This window comes from Lepus europaeus, chromosome 9 (genome assembly GCF_033115175.1).
Source record: "Lepus europaeus isolate LE1 chromosome 9, mLepTim1.pri, whole genome shotgun sequence".
NCBI classification, from domain to species: Eukaryota; Metazoa; Chordata; class Mammalia; order Lagomorpha; family Leporidae; genus Lepus; species Lepus europaeus.
This window is the reverse complement of record NC_084835.1, coordinates 55,723,312-55,745,006: the sequence shown is the minus strand read 5'-3', so window position 1 is coordinate 55,745,006 and position 21,695 is coordinate 55,723,312. Positions and strand designations below refer to the sequence as shown.

Here is a 21,695-nt window from a genome sequence, read left to right as displayed (position 1 = left end):
TCTGCCTCTTCCTCTCAAATTTAAAAAAAAAAATGTAGAATTCAGTTGAATTATTATTTTTATAATTAAGATTTATGAGAAAACACTTTGTTTAGACAATAAAACTCTTCCCAAATTTCTTGCTGTAGTATTTTGCCCAGAAGACACTCTGGTGCCAGCATCGTGAAACCAGTTATCATTGTGCAGATACAACTACATCAAATGTTTCATTTTTCTTAAATTCCTAATATCATCTTGTTTCATTTTAAATCTTTCGAGAGACTTTAGATGGCATGCAGAAATCAAGGCAAAAGAACAACTTAAATCAGTGAACGTTGTAATTAAAATTCTTGTAATATTTGACCTATATTGTGTTGTGTTTTTTTTGTTCACTACTGTTGAGTATACTCATACACAACATGAGGGGTTTTATTCACTGAAAAATACACGGATTGTAATGTACTTCTAGTTTCGTCTTTTTATTTTTATATTTATGAATAATTATCCAAAAATATATGACACAATCTGGTGCTTCATATTTTTAACTTCCCTCTCTGATTTGTTGAATTTCAAATCATTTTATTAGTGAATCAGGAGCTTGTGGAAAACACGGTGGCAATGTGTCTTTGGACGTCTTGCCTGTGAAAGGCCCTCAGGGTTCTCCATTTCTCGCACAAGCTGTTCCCCTGCCTCAAGATGCATCAGCTTCTGAAGAGACATGGACTGTTCAACCTGAACACCTGGTCTTGGTAGCTCCTCCTTCTTGTGAGTGTATCAGCCGCGGACTTGTCACAAGTATATCCTGGAGTTGGGGTCTGTGTGCTCTCTGCCCTGTGGCTCTGCTAAAATATGCAAATAGACTAGATGACTTTTGGCTGGTAGTTTCCACACCTCTGAGACTGGACTCAGACTTGTCTCGGGCTGTGTCATGATCCTGAAGCCACATTCCACAGCTGTGCTATACGCCTACCCAATTGCTCACTGGGCACGTGACCTCTTGTTATCCATAACACTGATATCATTGGCTCACAATGGCAGTAAATCTGGCACAGTCATACATGTCAGAGTTAAGACCAGGCAATAACGACGTTCAGGTGCCCATTTTTCTCCAACTGTTCACTATTGCCAGTGTCTTTGTAGTTTCCAGGTGTAAAGGGGTAGGGTTGTCCTATTCGGGATTTGAAGTGCTTGGAACTGAGCAGTGTAGGGAGCAGATAAGGTTATATACCAGTATCTTTATTTAGAAAGAGTTGTTTTTTATGATTTAGTAACTTTTTTTTCCACTATTGCTAAATGTAATACTCTGTTTTTCTGATTTAATAGGTGACGTAGCAACACCTGGACGTTTTCAGATCATAAATAGTTCTGTTAGGTTACTGAAATTTGAGCTATACTGGCCAGCCCATTGCCTGACAGTCACACCACAGCATGGATTTATAGCACCAGAGTAAGTGTGATTTCTGTGTTGATTATTGGGTGTTATTCAGATATTGTTGTGACTTTTTAAAAAAAAAAATTTATTTAAAGGTAGAGTGACAGGGAGAGAGAGAGAGATCAGTCTTCCATTTACTGGTTCACTCCCCAATATTGCCTCCACAGCCAGGGTTGGGCTGGGCCAAAGCTGGAAGTTTGGAAGTCTATCTGGGTCTCTCACATGAGTGTCATGGACCCAAACACTTGTGCCATCTTCCACTACCTTTCCAGGAGTATTAGCAGAGGGCTGAATTGAAAACAGAGCAGCTGGGATTCAAAGCAGCACTCCGATATAGCATACTGGCATTGCAGGTGGTGGGTGGCTTGACCTACTGTACCACAGTGCTAGCCCTATGTTGTGGTGATTTTTTAAGGATTAAATAATACATCATTTTAATTTACTCACTAAAGTTTTGCACTGTGCTGACTGTACAAAGCTTGTGCTTGGTTCTATGAGACAACAGTGAGTTCAGGACACACTCATTAGTGGAGAAGAGTTCATACACACATCCAGTTAGGGTGTGGCCCAGGACAGTGAGGGAACACAGAGTCTTCAGAGGGGAAGACCTCAAAACATCTGCTGACGTGCCATTCTGCCCACACAATTATAAGCAAGGAATACAGCCAGAGTATGTGATAAAGGGGTCATAGTGGCTCTAAAGCCCCAGTGGTTATGCAGTGTGTTTCCTTGGTTTGGATTGTATTCTGCTGATTTTGTGTAAAGGATACTTTTCAGACAGAATTTTCCGATTTGATGTTTGAGCCATAACCTAGCTTCCCATTTTCTACATAGAATATTCTGATACTAGGGCCAGCACTAGGTGTAGCAGGTAAAGCTGCTGCCTACAATGTCAGAATCCTGTATGGGTGCTGGTTCAATTCCCAGCTGCTCTATGTCCATTCCAGCTTCCTGTGAATGGTCTGGGAAAGCAGCAGAGAGGATGGCACAAGTGCTTGGGCCCCTGCATCCATGTGGGGAGACCCAGATGAAGGTCCTAGCTTCTGCCTGCCTAAGCCCTAACCATTGTTGCCGTTTGGAGAGTGAACCAATAGATGGCAGATCTCTATGTCTTACCCTCCTTTTCTGTAACTCTGACTTTCCAATAAATAAATAAATAAATACTTAAAAGAAAAATAAGTATTCTAACAGAGGGAGCCTTTGGAGATACAGCTGCCTTTGATACATAACCTAGTTACTAATAGAGAAATCCACAGCTCCTCAGCTTCCCAGGGGCTTCATCTGAGTCAGTGTAGACCTCTCACTTCTGGAAGTTGCTTCAGATTTGGGATTAGCTGCTTTGCAAAAGAACGTGAAGTTTCTTTACTTGTGCAATATGCTGAGTGTGCATTTAGGAGTGTGTACTTTAATGAACCTATCAATCAACATATGTGTGGTCAGGTCCACTCCAGGTAAGTATTGCTGGGACCAGAGTAGTCAGTTGACCAGGTACCAAGTGCACAGCACTTTCAGCTAAGTTTGAAAGGATGGGGTATAATGGACCAGGTTTTTCTTAAATAACTTTTTCCATAATGCTTTTTTTTTTCTTCCATAGCTATTAGCAGTGAAAAATAATTTTGCCTTGCCATTTTTGGCATGTATGACTGGTGATTTCTTTTAAGTCACATATCTAATCACACTGTCCACATTTAAACTTTTTTTTTTTTTTTTGACAGGCAGAATTAGACAGAGAGAGAGAGACAGAGAGAAAGGTCTTCCTTCCATTTGTTCACTGCCCTAATGGCCGCCACGGCCTGGCGCACTGTGCCGATCTGAAGCCAGGAGCCAGGTGCTTCCTCCTGGTCTCCCATGTGGGCGCAGGGCCCAAGCACTTGGGCCATCCTCCACTGCACTCCCGGGCCACAGCAGAGCGCTGGACTGGAAGAAGAGCAACTGTGATGGTGTGCCGGTGCCACAGGCGGAGGATTAGCCAACTGAGCTGTGGTGCTGGCTCACATTTAAACTTTCATTGGCACTCCATGGCTCTTGAAGAGAACATTCAGCACAGAACATTTGAACTACTGGCTAATAAAAAAATTTTTTCCTTCATTTCTTTTTTGAGCCCCCCTCCAGCATTTCTTTCAGTTTCCTCCTTATCTGTTACACTCTCTTTGTATTATGACTGTATCATTCTTAATTATCAAGTTCCTTGGAGCTTTTATAGTATTAATATTTGCTCCAGAAATACTTATTTCTGCTTTCAGAATGATATTTCTACGACAGTTTGTGTTCGAATGGGTTTTGCTCTTCGCTTCCAGGGTTTGCGCCATTCAACTCTTTGGCCACTGAGAGGGGACTTTGAGGCTAGGTAAACTGTGTGTAGAGCTGTGTGGGAGGCAGCCTCTGTTCTCTACTGATTCTGAGCAGTAAGGAAATAGTTACTGGCTATATTGTTACAGAACAATGTTTATAGCTCTTGTGATTACTGCTATTAAAGTATAGATTGTCCTTGGGTCTTATTGTTAATTTTTTTTTTTTTTTTAAGGAGTAAGCTACAAATTCTTGTGAGTCCTAATTCGTCCTTATCCACAAAACAGTCGATGTTCCCATGGAGTGGTTTGATTTATATACACTGTGACGATGGACAGAAGGTATATCTTAAGTGTTGTTTTAAGCAACATTTCTTTTATTTTGTTGCATGATTCTTATCACTATTAATATTATAGAAATCAAGTGAAAGTGTTTGTGTTTTCAGCCCAGTTGAGATTATTTAGTTAGAGCACTTAGTATAGAATTTTGCTGTGAATATCCTCTCTTGAGGAATGTGGGGGTGGGCGGGGAATGGGCAAGTGGAGAGCAGGGCTTAGAAGCCATTGCTTATAGGCAAAATTTCACATAAAGAAGAAAAGTAGTTAGGGGAGAGGAGAGGATACAGAGTCACAGATTTACTTTGGTTTGAGATCTGAACAAAGCACTACATTCATTAGTATTTCATTTGTCTGGAATTTGTTTTGTCTATCATGATTTAAAAACTGGAACTGGGGACCAGCACTGTAGCACAGCTGGGTAAGCCACCACCTGTAGCGCCGGCATCCCATATGGACACCGGTTCAAGTCCTGGCTGCTCTACTTCTGATGTAGCTCCTTGCTGATGTGCCTGGGAAAGCAGCAGAGGATGGCCCAAGTGCTTGGCCCCCTTCACCCACGTGGGAGACCTGGATGAAGCTCTTGTCTCCTAGCTTTGGCCTGGTCCAGCCCTTGTCATTGTGGCCATTTGGGGTCTCTGTCCTCTTTGTCTCTGTCTCTCCCTCTCTCACTGTAACTCTGACTTTCAAATAAATAAATAAATCTTTTTAAAAATAAAAACAGATTATTTCTTTTAAAATGGTAGTAATATTTGTGTCTTATCTCTTTGACTCATTTCAGAAAATTGTGAAAGTTCAAATTCGAGAAGATCTGGCTCAGGAAGAACTTCTGCCCCATCTCACCTCTAGCACATTTGGAATTCTTACCTCTGCCTCAGAGCCTTCAGTCAGTCATTTGGTAAAACCAGTGACAAAACCACCTTCCACCAAAGTTGAAATAAGAAATAAGACTATTGCTTTTCCTATAACAGAACCTGGTAAAACTTCAGGTATTGTATCACAAAAATTATGCAGCTGAAATGTCTACTGTTACATTGAATCTAATGCTTTGTTATTAGTTAACCATTAATTAATGATCAGTACACATTTTCCCCTTGATTGTGGGGAAAAAAAAAAAAAAACCAGCTAGCCTTGATGACAGGCTGGATTTGGACATTTAACAATCTTAAAATTTTAGACTGAAGCATTTAATAATTCTATATTTTCCAGGAATCTTAGATTTATATAATGATCTGAGACATCCAGATCACTGACTGGAGTTATTATTAAGTTGTAAATGAAGACGAGAGGGTGTGGCTGGAGCCTGGCTCCATCATAGGCTAATGTGACTTTGAGGCTCATTTCTCCCTGTCACAAGGCCATTGAAATGAACTCTGTCCACAGAGGCTTTGAGGATAAGACAGTGATTCATGTATTCAGGGACAATTGTAAAGGGTCTGTCATGCGCAGGCCCTCTGCTTTGCTCATACGTGTTCCTCAACAGTCCTGCGGTAATTTTTTGCCTCTGTCTCCATCCTTCGCTGTCCCTCCTTATATTTTCCTCCCTCCCTGTCTGTCTCTTTCTCTGTCTCTCTCTTCTTCCCTCCTTCCCTGCATCTGTCTCTCACATTCTATCTCTTTCTCCATCTCTCTCTGTCTTTTTGCTGGCTCAGGATAAGTGTGTAGTAGTGCAGATGGGACTTCTTAGAAGGAATTTGGCCCTCTAGCTCCTTGCAGGTCACCCCCAGTAGGCACCATGTCGTGCTATCAATTTCTAGCCCAGTGCTTCCTGACCAACACCTTCTTCTCCAGCTCTCTTGGTCTGGTGATCGGAGCAGCCCTCTGACCTCATTGTGATCTTCAGTCTCCCAGCCCTACCGCCTTTGCTGTTTCCACCACCTACTGGTGGCTGTCTTCTCTCAGAACCCCCTTGAGTCCTGTGCTCCCTCATTTGTGATCACTGCCTCATACACTCTCCACATTCCTGCCTGGCAAGTCCAGCCTGGTTAAACCCACTGTCTAGGCACTGCATGTCGCCATCCTAGCAGCAGGACTTTGCTGGACTGCCTTGCTCATGGGTTCATAGTCATAAATCTCACCATGAGGCTTTCTGTAGACCTCCTCACTGTGTCCACACCCTCCCCAGTGGTGTCCCCTTGTTGCTTGCTGGAGCTCCTCTTCTCCCCTCACCTACTCTTGACTTTGTCTTGTACAGGGAAAGTAGAGAAGCTATTAGAAATGGTGACTGTTTCCATCATAAGACAAAGCCCTCTGCTTGGAACCTGGGCCCTCCTCACTCCTGGGCTCCCAGCCATCAGTTTCTCATTTCTGCACACACAATACTGTACCTTCACAGTTTAAGAAATACCTTCCTGGCCGGCGCCATGGCTCAACAGGCTAATCCTCCGCCTAGAGGCGCCTGCACACCAGGTTCTAGTCCCGGTCGGGCGCCAGATTCTGTCCCGGTTGCCCCTTTTCCAGGCCAGCTCTGTGCTGTGGCCCGGGAGTGCAGTGGAGGATGGCCCAAGTACTTGGGCTCTCACCCCGTGGGAGACCAGGGAGGCACCTGGCTCCTGCCTTCGTATCAGCACGGTATGCAGGCCGCAGCGTGCCTACCGTGGCGGCCATTGGAGGGTGAACCAACGGCAAAGGAAGACCTTTCTCTCTGTCTCTCTCTCTCTCACTGTCCACTCTGCCTGTCAAAAAAAAAAAAAAAAAAAGAAAGAAAAAAAAGAAATACCTTTCTTGCCCCACCTGATTGTTTTATTTTTATTTTTATTTTTTTAAAGAATTTTATTTATTTGAAAGAGTTACAGAGAGAGGTAGAGCCAGAAAGAGAGGTCTTCCATTCTGCTGGTTCACTCCCCAAATACTGAAATAGCCAGAGCTGAGCTGATCCGAAGCCAGCAGCCAGGAGCTTCTTCTGGGTCTCCCATGCAGGTGCAGGGGCCCAAGGAGTTGGGCCATCTTCTGTCCCAGGCCACAGCAGAGAGCTGGATCGGAAGAAGAGCAGCCAGGACTTGAACCGGAGCCCATATGGGATGCTAGCACTGAAGGCTGGGGCTTTAGCCTGCGCCATAGCACCGACCCCCTGATTGTTTTAGAAAGCACTATATTTCCTTAGAGAGCTCCCGTAAGGGCCTCTCCCTGTGCTACAGAGGTGGGTCTGTCACAGAGGTCAGGTGAGTGGCCCTCTCTTGGGCAAATTGTGATGCAGTTTTCCTTTTAGAGAGCTGCCTGGAACTGGAAAACCATGGTCCCACAGCCGTGAAGTGGCACCTATCATCCTTTGCTCCACCTTACGTCAAGGTCAGTAATGATTACCTCCCATATGTCTGTTTTAGTGTTTAAACATTATGCAAGATATTTAAAAAATTGAGTGTGGGTGTGGCCTGGTTTTGCTGGTTACTTGTTCTACCAGTTCATTTACTTGGATTTTCTGTGTAGATGGGGGTAATAGAAGGTAGATTAGACAATATATTTAAAATCTGTGCTTCCATTTAATTCTGTCCTCTAGACCTGATTTTCATGTGAAATAACTTTATTTTATTACAGAGCATTGTGTGTGTACATGCCCACATTTCTGTTTTCAGAGCGCTGCTATGCTTTCAGCCGGTGGGAGCTGGGGCAGGAGGTGGGGTTGAGGCCCTCTGAGTGCTGCTTTCTGTCCACAGCAGGAGACCTTGCTGGTGGCACCATCTGAAGAAGTGAGCGTGCTTGTCATTTGTGTTACTTCGAGCACTCCAGTCTCTCTGCTGTGTATTCAGTGTAAGGGTAACAGTGTTCAGCCAGAATACTAATAAAGTACATGCTAAAGATGGTCGCTGGACCTACTGCAAACAAATAAAAAAAATGGTGCTACAGGTTATGTGAAATGAAGCCACACATTCAACAGTGTCCTCAGGGTCATTGAGGAAATGACAGCCATTTGACATTATGAGTAGCAGGTCGAAGCTCACTGTGGCCAGGAAAGTCAGAAAGATGAGCAAGCTTGACTCTGCAGTGGTGGAGACAACGTGATGGGCCGCAGAGCTCAGGCAAGGGGCACCCCTACTCCTGAGGTGCTTTAAGCTCTCCCTGTGTGCTGCTACCTGGTTTTGGTGTGTCTGATAACCATAAAGCTGATGATGTCCCTGTGGAATTTGTTGTGTTACTTATTTTAAGTTGATTGTTTGGATCGTTGCTTTGCAGGGAGTTGATGAAAGTGGCGATGTTTTTAGAGCTACCTATACAGCATTCAGATGTTCTCCTATTACTGGTACCCTGGAAAGTTGTGGACTCCAAAAGGTGAGTTCCAACATTTTTTCCACAGCCAGCTACAAAAAACATGCTGTTTGTTGTCTGGTAGTGCTTCGTTTGACTCCAGCCAGTTTAGTGTCTCTCACCTAGCTCTGTGCTACACACAGAGCCAGTCTGCTCATGAGACAGGTAGCCTGCCTAGGTGTGAGGCAGCATGCTTACGTTGTGCTCAACAGAAAGTTTTGTTATGAATGAATTTTCAGTTAAAGAAAACACCATGCTTAGTGATAAAGGTTACAGGTGCCAGTGCTTACAGCATAGTTCATTGATCCAGATGACAGTTTTGTCTACCAGCTGGAGCTAGAAAAACTTACCACTGCTCAAAAGCAACTCAGTGTTTGTGGCTTAGTCGATTATATTATCTTCATGGATGACAGATCCCTCCAGCTACTGTGACCCTCTTCGGTCTGGATTCGTTTTTAGGCCTGACATTCCCTTTATTTATCTCCTAGTGATATTCATTGTCCTCAGGGCCTCAGTAGTCTACTTCTTCAATCTAATTTGCTGAAACTCATCTAAACTGTAACACTTACATGATATTGGCCCATTTTTCAGACTTTCAGGCTTCTAATAAGCTTTAGAGTATACCTTTAACTTAGAACTGATTGTGTAAACATGCTTTCAGGGTCTCAGATAGTTTTGCAAGTGTAGTTTATTCCATTATCCAAACCACAAGAGAAGCAAAGCAGAATAGGACACATTGCTCAAGAACAGTGTGACATATGAGGAGGGATTGCAGAATGAAGAAATCCTGCAGGAAAGACATCCTGGGTCTGTAGGTTGGACACTGGATGTGTTGAGACAGTCCTAAACCCGACTTGACTCACAGGTTCAACAGAATCCCAGTCAGCCCCGGCTGGATTAACCCTGCCCATTTTGTTTGTTTTGTTTTTATGCTGAAATTGGCAAGTTGATCCTAAGATTCATACGGATATACAAGGGATCCAGGATAACCAAAATAATCTTGAAAAAAGAGTTAGGGGCTGATGTCGTGGCACAGTCAGTAAAGTCACTGCTTGCTATGCCAACACCAATATGACTGCTGGTTCGTGTCTTGGATGCTCCACTTCTGATCCAGCTCCCTGGGAAGGGTAGTGGAAGATGGGCCAAGTGCTTGGGCCCTTGCTACCCACATGGGAGACCTGGAGGAGGCTCCTGGTTCCTGGCTTTGGCCTTGCCCAGCCCTGGCCATTGCAGCCATCTGAGGAATGAACCAGCAAATGCAAGATCTTTCTGTAGCTCTTTTCTCTTCTCTTCTTTCTTTTTTTTTTAAAGATTTCTTCATTTATTCAAAAGTCAGAGTTACACAGAGAGTGGAGAGGCAGAGAGAGAGAGAGAGAGAGAGAGAGAGGTCTTCCATCCGATGGTTTACTCCCCAGTTGGCCACAATGGCTGGAGCTACAGCTACACCGATCCGAAGCCAGAAGCCAGGAGCCTGGAGCCTCTTCCAGGTCTCCAACATGGGTGCAAGGGCCCAAGGACTTGGACCATCTTCTACTGCTTTCCCAGGCCATAGCAGAGAGCTGGATCAGAAGTAGAGCAGCCAGGTCTCAAACCAGGGCCCATATGGGATGCTAGTACTTCAGGCCAGGGCATCCTGGCCACCCGCTGGGCCACAGTGCTGGCCCCTCTGTAGCTCTTTCAAATAAATAAATCTTAAAAAAAAAAAAGAAAAAGAAAAAAGTAGTAGGACATACACTTCCCATTTCAAAACCTATTATAAAGCTATAGTGAAACTGCGGTTTTGACACGAGAAAGACATACAGCATTCTATAGGCATGGAATAGTATTGAAAGTCGTAAAGTAAAGTAAACACTCATATGTATGGCCAGTTGGTTTTTAAAGTAAGGGTACTGAGACGATTAGATGGGGAAAGAATATTTTTCAATAAATGGTGCTGAGACTGCATATTCATATGCAAGAGAGTGAAGTTGTACCCTTATCTACATTAAAAACTAACTCAAAATGGACATTAAGTATAAGAGCAGAAAGTGTAAAACTCCCTGGAAGATGAATCTAGGAGTAAACCTTCATGACCATGGGTTAAGCATAGGTTTCTTAGGTATGACACCAATAAACAAAAAAAAGCCACACAATACAAAATAGGCCAGTTGGCCGGCACCGCGGCTCACTTGGCTAATCCTCTGCCTGTGGTGCCGGCACCCTGGGTTCTAGTCCCGGTCGGGGTGCTGGATTCTGTCCCGGTTGCTCCTCTTCCAGTCCAGGTCTCTGCTATGGCCCAGGAGTGCAGTGGAGGATGGCCCAAGTCCTTGGGCCCTGCTCCCACATGGGAGACCAGGAGAGGCACCTGGCTCCTGGCTTTGGATCAGCATGGTGCGCTGGCCATAACAGCCATTTGTAGGGTGAACCAACAGAAAGGAAGACCTTTCTGTCTGTCTGTCTCTCTCTCTCACTGTCCACTCTGCCTGTCAAAAATAATAATAGGCCAGTTACCAAATTTAAAATTTAAAAGCACTTGTACATCCACAAACATTGTCACAAAAGTAAAAACATTATTCACAGAAGGGAAGAAAATGTCTTCAAATATTAGATGAAGCACTTGTATCTATAATATGTGAAGAACTTTTATAGCACAATAAAAAAAATGACTCAGCTTTAAAATTGAGCAAGATTTGAATAGATTCCTCCAAACAAGATATACAGTTGGCCAAAAAATACAGTAAAGATGCTTAGAATTCTTTTAGCAAAATCAACCAAAACTGGAAATGACACATCAATTCATATACACTAAGATGACTGTGTTTTTTGTTTTGTTTTGTTTTTGTTTGTTTTTTTTAACAAAATAACAGTGTTGGAGAGGAGATGGACAAGTTGGAACTGTCGTGCATTGCTGGTGGGAATGGGAATGTAAAGTGGTACAGCTGCTACAGAAAGTTCCTCAATAAGCTCAGCATAGAGTTCTATGTGACCCCGCAATTCCACTTCTGGGTATATACCTAAAAACTTAAAATGGGTATTCAAACAAAAAACCTGTACAAAAGTTTAATAGTAACATTATTTTTAATAACCAAAAAATTAAAAACGAATAGCTCAAATTCACTGATGAACAGATGAACAAAATGTGATATATCCATACAATGAAATATTATTTGCCAGTGAAAAGGAATAAAGTTACCAGTATATGCCCCAACTCGATGGATGAGCCTTGACAACATTATGCTAAATGAAAGAAGCCAGTTATAATAGACCACACATTGAATGACTGCATTTAATGTGAAATGTTTAGGATAGGCAAATCTTTGGAGACAAGAAAATAGATTAGGGAAAATGGGCAGTGACTGCTAATGGTTTAGAATTCCTTTTTGGGTTGTTGAAAATATGTTAAGATGAGATTGTGGTGATGGTAACACAGTTATTTAAATGTACTAAAAACCAGTGACTGTGTACTTGGAATGGGCAAATTTTATGGTGTCTTAATTTCTTTTATGTGATGGTCAGTCAGGTGTAGCCACAAGAAGAGAGGCACAGAAAACAAAGTTTATTACACTTAAGAGTCCCCGAGAGGAGGAGACTGTCATACAGGATCACGGGGATGGTCAGATGGCAGAAGACAGGAATGAGGAGAGGGCTTAAGATTGTATCCTTTCTTAGTAGTCTCCTTTGCAAGAGTAAGGCAGGGCAGTGTGAACAGTTTCAGATTGGTGGATAATTTTGGTGGATTTAAGTTACTGGAGAGGTATCTAGGCACCTTGTACCCAGCTTTGAGATGATTAAGTGAGAGAAACTTGGCTCCCTAGTGTGGCAGGCCAATACAGTGTGACCCCACATTGGTGGGTTTATACATCACAGACCTGCTCCTCCTGTTGTCTCTTAAGAATTAGCTACCTTCACTGGCAAGTTTTATTCATTTATTTATTAAATTTGGAAAGCAAAGAAATATCTTCAGTCTTTGCCTTACTCCCCAAATGCCTACAACAGCCGAGGCGAAGCCAGAGCAAAATCAGGAACCTAGAACTCCATCCAGGTCTTGCTCATGGATGGCAGGTACCTAGGTACTTAAGCCATCATCTGCTGTCTGCTGGGGTATGCTTTAGCAGGAAGCTGGATGGGAAGCATGGTAGCCAGGACTTGAACCTGTCACCTCAATATGGGATTCAGGTATCCAAAACGGCATCTTAAGCCACTGCATCAAATGCCTGCCCTCCAAAAAGATTTATGTTAAAATATGTACAGCAGGCCGGCGCCGCGGCTCACTAGGCTAATCCTCCGCCTTGCGGCGCCGGCACACCGGGTTCTAGTCCCGGTTGGGGCACCGATCCTGTCCCGGTTGCCCCTCTTCCAGGCCAGCTCTCTGCTGTGGCCAGGGAGTGCAGTGGAGGATGGCCCAAGTGCTTGGGTCCTGCACCCCATGGGAGACCAGGAGAAGCACCTGGCTCCTGCCATTGGAACAGCGCGGTGCGCCGGCCGCAGCGCACTACCGCGGCGGCCATTGGAGGGTGAACCAACGGCAAAAGGAAGACCTTTCTCTCTGTCTCTCTCTCTCACTGTCCACTCTGCCTGTCAAAAAAAAAAAAAAAAATGCACAGCAAATGAAAGCTACATATAATACATACAAGGGATATTAAAAAATTATGGAGAAGATATATTAAAATTTGTATAGAGTAAAAAAATTTTAATGACTCATTTCTTTGAAAGGCAGACAGAGAGACAGAAACACATATCTTCAAATTATTGAGTCACTCCTCAAATGCCTACAATAGCCGGTGCTGCGCCCAGCCCAAAGCCAGGAGCCTAGAACCTAATTTAGATCTTCCATATGTTTAGCAGGGACCCAACTACTTAAGCCATTACCATTGCCTCCCGGGGTGTCTATTAGCAGGAAACTGGAGTCAGGAACAGAGTCGCTGGTACTTGAATCAAACAGTCTGATGGGAAGACAGGTGTCCCAAGAGTATCTTAGTTATACCAAATGCCCTCCCTAGATTTCAGAGTGTTTTACACCGTAATAAGCTTACCTTTTCCATTTTCATGAGCTTTTTTTGTTTGACAGGCAGAGTGGACAGTTAGAGAAAGAGACAGAGAGAAAGGGCTTCTTTTCCCATTGGTTTACCCCCACAAATGGCCGCTGCGGTACTAAAAACTAAAAATCAGCACTGCGGCCGGCGCACTGCGCTGATCCGAAGCCAGGTGCCTCTCCTGGTCTTCCATGCGGGTGCAGCGCCCAAGGACTTGGGCCATCCACCACTGCACTCCTGGGCCACAGCAGAGAGCTGGGCAGGAAGAGGAGCAACTGGGACAGAATCTGGCGCCCCGACCGGGACTAGAACCCGGTGTGCCAGCTCCAAGCAGAGGATTAGCCTAGTGAGCCATGGCGCCAGCCCATTTTCATGAGCTTTTTAAAGTACACTGAAATGGTATATAGATTGTTTCTCAATAAAGTTGTTAAAATAAAAACAAGGGAGCAGGGCTAGACTGTCTCCAAGAAATCCGTTTTACAAAATACAGTCATGATTTTTTTTTTTGTTGTGTGCATCACTGTAAATCCTCGACTAAACTAATTTTTTGCTACATTTTACATACCCAGTATGTCAAATGTCTATGTCAAATGAATTCTAAGTCTGGTTACTTAATTTATATCAGAAGAAAAACCCAGCAAAACACATTATTCTGAGACCATTTAGAAAAATATTACCTAATAGCATGGTTAGTGATATATACAGTAGTAGCCCAGAAGGAAAACAGAACAGTTTCTGAGTTATAACATATTTATTAAAGTGACAAATGTACTCAGTAATTTTTTAAAACATTGATCAGTTTAGTAAGAAGATTAAATGAGATCATGAACATTCACATTCCTAGTATGTACCTATTGCTTGATATGTGATGATAATGGATTTTTTCTCTTCTCTTTGTCTTGCTTTGTGATCAGTGTTTGAAGGGCTATGATTGGGATTATGTGATACCATAGTCCCAATTGGTTCCAAATAAATGGTGTATTTTGCTCATGGATGCAGAATGTGGTTGTTTCTACCCTTTTCTTCCTTTATCATCTCAGGGCCCCCTTAGTTAGCAGCTTAATTCCCTCCTCTTGGTGCTCTCATCTCTTGGCCTGCCTTTGCCTTCAGAAGCCATCGGCTCAGGCTTACTTGGCTTTTATCTCTTACTTTTCTGCTTGGGCAGAAATTAGGTCACTTGAGTTTTTTAATGTTTGAGTCCAGAATCACAATACTGACTCATAACCTAACTTGTGATTGGTAATCTTTTTTTTTTTTTTTTTTTTTTTTTGACAGGCAGAGTGGACAGTGAGAGAGAGAGACAGAGAGAAAGGTCGAGAAAGGTCTTCCTTTTGCCGTTGGTTCACCCTCCAATGGCCGCCGCGGTAGCGCGCTGCGGCCGGCGCACCGCACTGTTCCGATGGCAGGAGCCAGGTGCTTCTCCTGGTCTCCCATGGGGTGCAGGGCCCAAGCACTTGGGCCATCCTCCACTGCACTCCCTGGCCACAGCAGAGAGCTGGCCTGGAAGAGGGGCAACCGGGACAGGATCGGTGCCCCGACCGGGACTAGAACCCAGTGTGCCGGCGCCGCAAGGTGGAGGATTAGCCTGTTGAGCCACGGCGCCGGCCATGATTGGTAATCTTAACACTGAATTCTTTGATAAAGCTTAGACTCTCTAACACTGGTAAATGTTATAAAGTACTATTTTAAAATATTACAGCTTTCTCATTACTGAGCTTTTAAGCACAGATTGTACACATTTATGTAACTTTGAGCTGTCTGGTCAGGGTGTAAGTAGCCCTCAGTAAGAATCTGAAGTTAACCATGATATGAGCTATATTTAGTGTCCAGGAGCTTGTCCGGTTGGACCTCCTGTTACCACCCACCCTCCTCCACGGTCAGCTTGCACAGCTTCCTCCTCTTACTGTGGCCGGTGAGGGGTCCATGGTCATTGCCTCTGCAGAGTGGGTTACTTTCCTGCAGTGGGTCCTTCCTCATGTGGGCCTGAGCTTGACGGCTAGAGTACATTTTGACAACTTATTTTGTCTCCAAAAACATTTTACTGTACTTTTTAAGAAATATGTAAAATAAAGCTGTAAAAAATGCATTTTGACTTTGGTATAGTAACAAGCCCATATAAATAAACTTGTTCAAATTCTTTTTCATTTCTCTTCTGCATGTGTGTCGTAGGTCTCTGTCACATTTTTGCCCAGGGATAGAGGGCATTATGCCCAGTTTTGGGATGTTGAATGTCACCCTCATAAAGAGCCTCATAGGAAACACACGTTGAGATTTCAACTCTGTGGACAAGTGAGTATCACTTGGAATCTGAGTGAATTATTCTGTCTGTTTAAAAACACTAACACAATACAAAAATATTTCCTGAAAATACAAAATATTTCCCTATGTTCTTTTAGTTTTACTAATTTCATTGTATAGCCCTTGATCATAATTTTGTTTGTCTCTATTGATTTGCACATTTGCATTCTGGGTTTAGCTCTAGTGTCCTTGCAACACAAAAAAAAACCTACGTGTGAATTTACTATATAAGATACTCTGAGGCTAGACAGTATACAGAAATAATATTTGCAAAATTTGGGATTTAAAAATCTTAAGTCTTCTTTTAAAAATTTTAAAAGGAATTGGTAGAATTTAAAAAGGTAGAAGTCCATATATTTTTCAAATGTTCATTTTGCCTTCCCCATTCTGGTAATTTTTTTTTTTTTTTATGCAGAGCATCAGAGCAGAAAATGAGTCTGAAAATGCATGCACTTCCACAGATGTTCTTGTTAAAATAGACAATGCGGCTACACCCCGAAGACGAGCTGTGTCGGAGGCTTCTGCTCTCATACCTGGGTATGCTGTATTTGTGAATTTTCTCCAGTGCTTAGTGAGGCATAGTCACACTGAGTAAAATGCTTAGTGACTGCCTATGAGTGCGCTTAGTTTACTGCCACTCGAGTCAGGGTGTTTCTCTCACACACCAGGTTCTTATGTGTCCCTGTGCAGTCTATATTTGTTCTGCTCTCATTTCATAGATTAGCTTTGCTTGACCTTCATATACATCATGCATTATTTGTGTCTGGCTTCTTTCAGCACAGTTTTTTTTGCATCCATTCATATTATTGAGTCTGCCTATAGTTTGTTTTTAATATTTATTATTATATGAACATATGACACTTTATTCATTTTCCTGTTGACCTTTGCATATCTTATAATTTGAGGCTGGTTTGAATTAAAGTGCTGTGGACATTATTTGTGAATTTCTGAGGACAAACATTTTCATTTCTTGTTGAATCTGTCACATGGTAAGCATGTGTTTAATTTTAAATTAAGCTGCCAAATAGTTTTCCCAAAGTGACTGTGTCACTTTACCATAAGTGATGCATGAAAGCAGATTTTTTTTAAAGATTTATTTATTTACTTGAAAGTCAGAATTACACAGCGAGAGAAGGAGAGGCAGAGAGAGAGAGAGAGAGAGAGAGAGGTCTTCCATCCTCCCCAGATGGCTACAACAGCTGGAGCTGCACTGATCCGAAGCCAGGAGCTTCTTCTGCGTCTCTCGTGTGGGTGCAGGGGCTCAAGGACTTGGGCCATCTTCTACTGCTTTTCCAGGCCATAGCAGAGAGCTGTATCGGAAGAGGAGCAGCCGGGACTCAAACTGGAGCCCATATGGAATGCAGGCACTGCAGGCAGCAGCTTTACCTGCTACACCACAGTGCTGGCCCTGTATGGGGGTGGGCATTGTGGCACAGTGGATTAAGATTTTCCTTGGAATGCCACATTCCATACTGGAATGCTAGTTCAAGTCCCTGCTCCTCTGCTTCTGATTCAGTTTCCTGCTAATGTACGAGGCAGGCAGCATGCTGGCACAAGTACTTGTGCTCCTTCCAGCCACATGGGAGACCTAGATGGAGTTCCTGGCTCCTGGCCTCAGTCTAGCCTGTTGTGGCATTTTGGGAGCAAAGCAGCAGATGGATGATCTCTCTGTCTCTGTCTCTCTCTCTTTCTCTCCTTTCTTCTGTCACTCTGCCTTTCAAACAAATAAATCTTTTTTTAAAAGCTCTAAAACATAAATTTTATACTAGCAGCTTATACAGTTTTAATAATATTTAACTATCTATTGAAATGTTTCTAATAATGCTGATTAATAAGGTCTAATTTAATTCTGGAAGAAGATGCTTGAAAAAAATACTCATACATGTTCAGTACTTGTTGAATTTAAGATAAATTTGGTCATTCCTTTTCTAATAGGAGCAAGTAATGCATTTTGGAAGAAGTTAGAACTGTTTAAAGAGTATGTAGAGGAGCACAGTGCCTCTGTGCTGGCTTTCGTCCATTAACCACATACTCAACAGGGGCTCAACTGTGTGCCTGGCACTGGAGATGATAAGTATGCAGGGCTGCCCTGGCCCTGTTTCTGGGGCCTCCCTTTGAAGAAGTCTCATTAGTCCAGACATTACGCTGTGCGGATGGAAATAGGAGTTGTGGGAAAGGGTGACAGGAGGCAGCTTGATCTGTGACAGCTAGGCAGCACTACCCTGTAAAGGGACATTTAAGTTGAGGAAGTTTAGTGGCATGGCCATGGTACAGAGGCTAACAAAGTTTCCAGTGGTGTCAAGAACTGGACAGCAAAGATTGCTGGCTCTTGAGGTGCCCAGTGACTCCCAAAGGGGTCCAGAGTGCAGCCTGGGAAGGGGTAGTAGTGTGAGCTGAGGCTCGGGAGGGAGGTGGTCAGATGGGAGAATTGGATCCTCTGGCTGCAGTATGGACTGACTAGAGGGGGGCGAGGGTAGATGCGGTAACACAGGTCAGCACCTGTTTTTACGTTGTCCAGGGGTAAAATCATGTTAAGAAATATGAAGAAGGCCGGCGCCGTGGCTCAACAGGCTAATCCTCCGCCTTGCGGCGCCGGCACACCGGGTTCTAGTCCCGGTTGGGGCACCGATCCTGTCCCGGTTGCCCCTCTTCCAGGCCAGCTCTCTGCTGTGGCCAGGGAGTGCAGTGGAGGATGGCCCAAGTCCTTGGGTCCTGCACCCCATGGGAGACCAGGAGAAGCACCTGGCTCCTGCCATCGGAACAGCGCGGTGCGCCGGCCGCAACGCGCTACCGCGGCGGCCATTGGAGGGTGAACCAACGGCAAAAGGAAGACCTTTCTCTCTGTCTCTCTCTCACTGTCCACTCTGCCTGTCAAAAAATTAAAAAAAAAAAAAAAAAAGAAATATGAAGAAAAACGACAGGCTCAAGAAGCAGACAAAGGGACCTGAGAGAGAACAGGGTGTCGCGGTGGCTCCCAGATCTGTCCTCCAAGATAGGACATGCAAGTGGAGGCTCAGGCTTGAGGGGAAAGATCAGGAGTTTAGCTTTGTTATCTGTGGAGCCTGAGGTATCTTTGAGATGTGTAGAGGAGTGGTTGTGTTGCCTGGAGGCAGAGGGAGGATTGCATAGGGAGAGTGTCAATGAGCAGTTAGGACACAGACGGCCAAGTTTTGGGGAGCAGCAGCAGACACGTGGGAGTGGAGATGAGCCTTCTAGGCCAGGAATGCCTGAAGAAAGGAGTCACTGGTGGACCCAGAGAGGCCACAGTGGAGGAAGTGCTTATCTCCACCAGATGCTGCTAACGCTCGCAAAGGCATGTATATCCGTGTAATGGTGCGGAGCAGTACAAAGTGTGTCAGAGGTGATAGACAGCCAAGTCCCCATGAGAGAGGGGAGAGCACACAGCCTGGGGGGCATCACCTCACCCTGTGCTCTTCACAAGAGTGTCCTTGCTGTCGTTCACATGCATTAGACAAATTGCCATGACAAAACCATTATTTAAAATTAATTGTGGGGATGGTGCCTTGGTGTAGCAGGTTAAGCTGCCACCTGCAATGCTGGCATCCCATATGGATGCCGGTTCCATTCCTGGCTGTTTCACTTAAGATCCAGCTCCCTGCTAATGCACCTGGGAAAGCAGCAAAAGATGGCCCAAGTGCTTGGGCCCCTGTAGCCATGTGGGAGACCCAGATGAAGCTCCTGGCTCCTGGCTTCAGGCTGACCCAGCCCTGGCTGGTGTGGCCATTTGGAAGATTCTCTGTCTCTACCTCTCTCCCTGTAACTCTGTCTTTCAAATGAAAAAAATCATAAAAATTTTTGAGAGAAAACACAAATCACAGCACTACGTAATTTAATGTATAAAACCAGTTTAAATTTAAACAATTAACTTTTTTTTAAACAATTAACTTTAAGCGTATTCCCTAAGCAGGCAGCTTGATTTGACCCACCGTGGAATTTATGCCCCAGAAGACATGTACAGGTTTCTGCCAACTAAAGTTGGGGAATCAAGGACAATAAAAGTCAATTTGAGAAATAATTCTTTTATCACACACTCGGTAAGTTGGAAATATAAATGTGAGTTTTGGGAAAGTAAGTGTATTGAACTGGTAACAGCTTGTTCCTGCTGATTACAAAGAAGTGTTATATAGATTATATTTAAGTTGTAATAATGTGTTAATTTTTAAATGGACTGAGGAGGTCGTCTCTGTTGCAGGCACACTCTTTCAATGAAGAGAAACTCATTGAAAGTTCATGACCCTATACTTGAAAACCACAAGTTTTACTTTCATATTTAATTTCTAACTTTTTTCCCTCTTTTTTTTATTAGATATAGTTCTAGATAACATTTACTTTATTTCAAATTACAATAAATTTATGTTAAAATTCCCTTTAATGCATTTTTATTATGTGAGCATTTGTTCATAATTTTGTGGTATGCTGAAATTTATAAAATGTATGTTTAAAGAAATACATAGTGTGTTTTATATATGCTGTAATTGCTAATTTGTGTAACTTCATAAAGTGTTTCCTGTTAAATTCCAGCTGAAGTTTTTAAGTCCCAGAGAACCTTTCTACATCAAACATTCCAAATATTCTTTGAGGTGAGTTTATCGTAAATCAGTGTTCTCAGCAGTGGTGCAGGCTTTATCTCTTGGGGATTTGGACTGAGGAGGTCTTCTCTGTTGCACGCACACTCCATTTCCCCGTCCATTATTCCCTTCTCTGTCTTCACTTCCGTCACCAAAGAGCATTACGCACGTGCATTCGCACAAGTGACCAGAGAGGCCCAGGAGCTTGAGGGGACATAGTCCTTGACCATCTGCCGAGATTCCAGCAGTGTAGCAGCCCGACAGTGTTTGCACCTGGCTTGTGATTTCTCTTATCCAGGATTTTTCCAGATGCATAAATCCATTAAGACCTTAATCATCTTGTGATTAACTTCTAGAATAACTCCTGCCTCAGGTATTTTTTCAATGTTATGTTCAAGAACTTAAATTTTCACTAAGTGGGACAAAAACTTTCCCAGATTAATCAGGAAGATTTTTATTGTGGTATTTTTCAGTTGTGATTCTTTAAATATCATATTATTCTTAAATTGTGTCTTTATTTTTTTGTCCTTGCTAATTTTCTTTTCTCTGTGATGGACAGTTTGAAATCTCAAGCTGGGTTGTCATTGTTATTTAGAATTTAACAGTAGGGTTTTGTTGAGCTTCATGCTGATGAATAAATTTAACTCATCTTTGAATGTTTAAGCCCTTTAATTATTACAAGATCTTCACGTTAGCATTAGGGGATGACTCCAGAAATGTGGGGTAGTCTGAAAGTTTGTACCACAGTGCGAACTTACTAAGAGAGACCAGCAGCTCTGTGATTTACGTCCTTCTGTTTCTGGAGCGCTGGGAGGATGACTTGGTTCAGGGCTGTTCCCCAGTCTTTCAACCCTTCTATGTTTTCCATTACCCCTTCCTCCTGTTGTGCACTGTCAAACACATTACATGTTCCTGGAGGGATCAACACTTCCTTCTCCTCCCAAGAGACTGCGCAGAAGATGCAAACTGTAGATTTCAGTTCTGTAAATTCAATAATGAGTATATCTAGAAAACTGTCACATACTTAATCTCTCTAAGCCACAGTTTCTCTGTTTGTAAAATGGAAGTGCTACTGCTGCTGACAGCATAGACTCATGAGGAACATGTAAGAGACATGTGGTATCTGGTAGCAAGTGCTGGCATCTCATGATCTCATGAGGTCTCTGGTAGGTGGCCCATATTGGCGGCTTTCTCCATACTACAGGTTGTGGTAAGAATCTCTTGTTTCAGCCCCTTCAACAGCTTTGAAAAAGAGAAAGACTCATGTATGAAAAGTAACTAAAAGTTTTCGACTTCTGTGCCCTGAGTTCTAGTTTGACAGTAGTCTGTGGCTCTCTCCAGTGAATGTGGGCTGCCCCTGCTGATGTGAGTGTTACAGTGTGAGTTACGGGAGTTAGACCTAGTGCTTCTGAATATGTGCAGCACTGTAACAGGTCAGTGATGTGTTCAAAAGAGGGCATTCCATTCCTACTTGTGTTCGCTATGTATAGTAACTGAGTACAAACACATACTGAATAAG

General features: G+C 43.3%; 1 protein-coding gene across 10 annotated transcripts in view; it reads left to right on the top strand.

The window, feature by feature from the left end:
• The window catches only part of CEP192 (centrosomal protein 192), a 146,488-nt gene that overhangs the window by 120,634 nt on the left and 4,159 nt on the right, over window positions 1–21,695 (top strand). For 8 of the 10 annotated variants that reach the window (XM_062201313.1, XM_062201319.1, XM_062201318.1 and 5 more), the window contains 10 exons: window positions 566–744; window positions 1,303–1,426; window positions 3,936–4,041; window positions 4,817–5,024; window positions 7,244–7,323; window positions 8,206–8,301; window positions 15,459–15,578; window positions 16,003–16,124; window positions 19,513–19,642; window positions 20,130–20,188. In XM_062201313.1, the coding sequence (XP_062057297.1) occupies window positions 566–744; window positions 1,303–1,426; window positions 3,936–4,041; window positions 4,817–5,024; window positions 7,244–7,323; window positions 8,206–8,301; window positions 15,459–15,578; window positions 16,003–16,124; window positions 19,513–19,642; window positions 20,130–20,188 (1,224 nt within the window). The remainder of the gene's footprint in view (window positions 1–565; window positions 745–1,302; window positions 1,427–3,935; window positions 4,042–4,816; window positions 5,025–7,243; window positions 7,324–8,205; window positions 8,302–15,458; window positions 15,579–16,002; window positions 16,125–19,512; window positions 19,643–20,129; window positions 20,189–21,695) is intronic. The other 2 variants (XM_062201321.1, XM_062201315.1) reach the window with 1 other exon arrangement.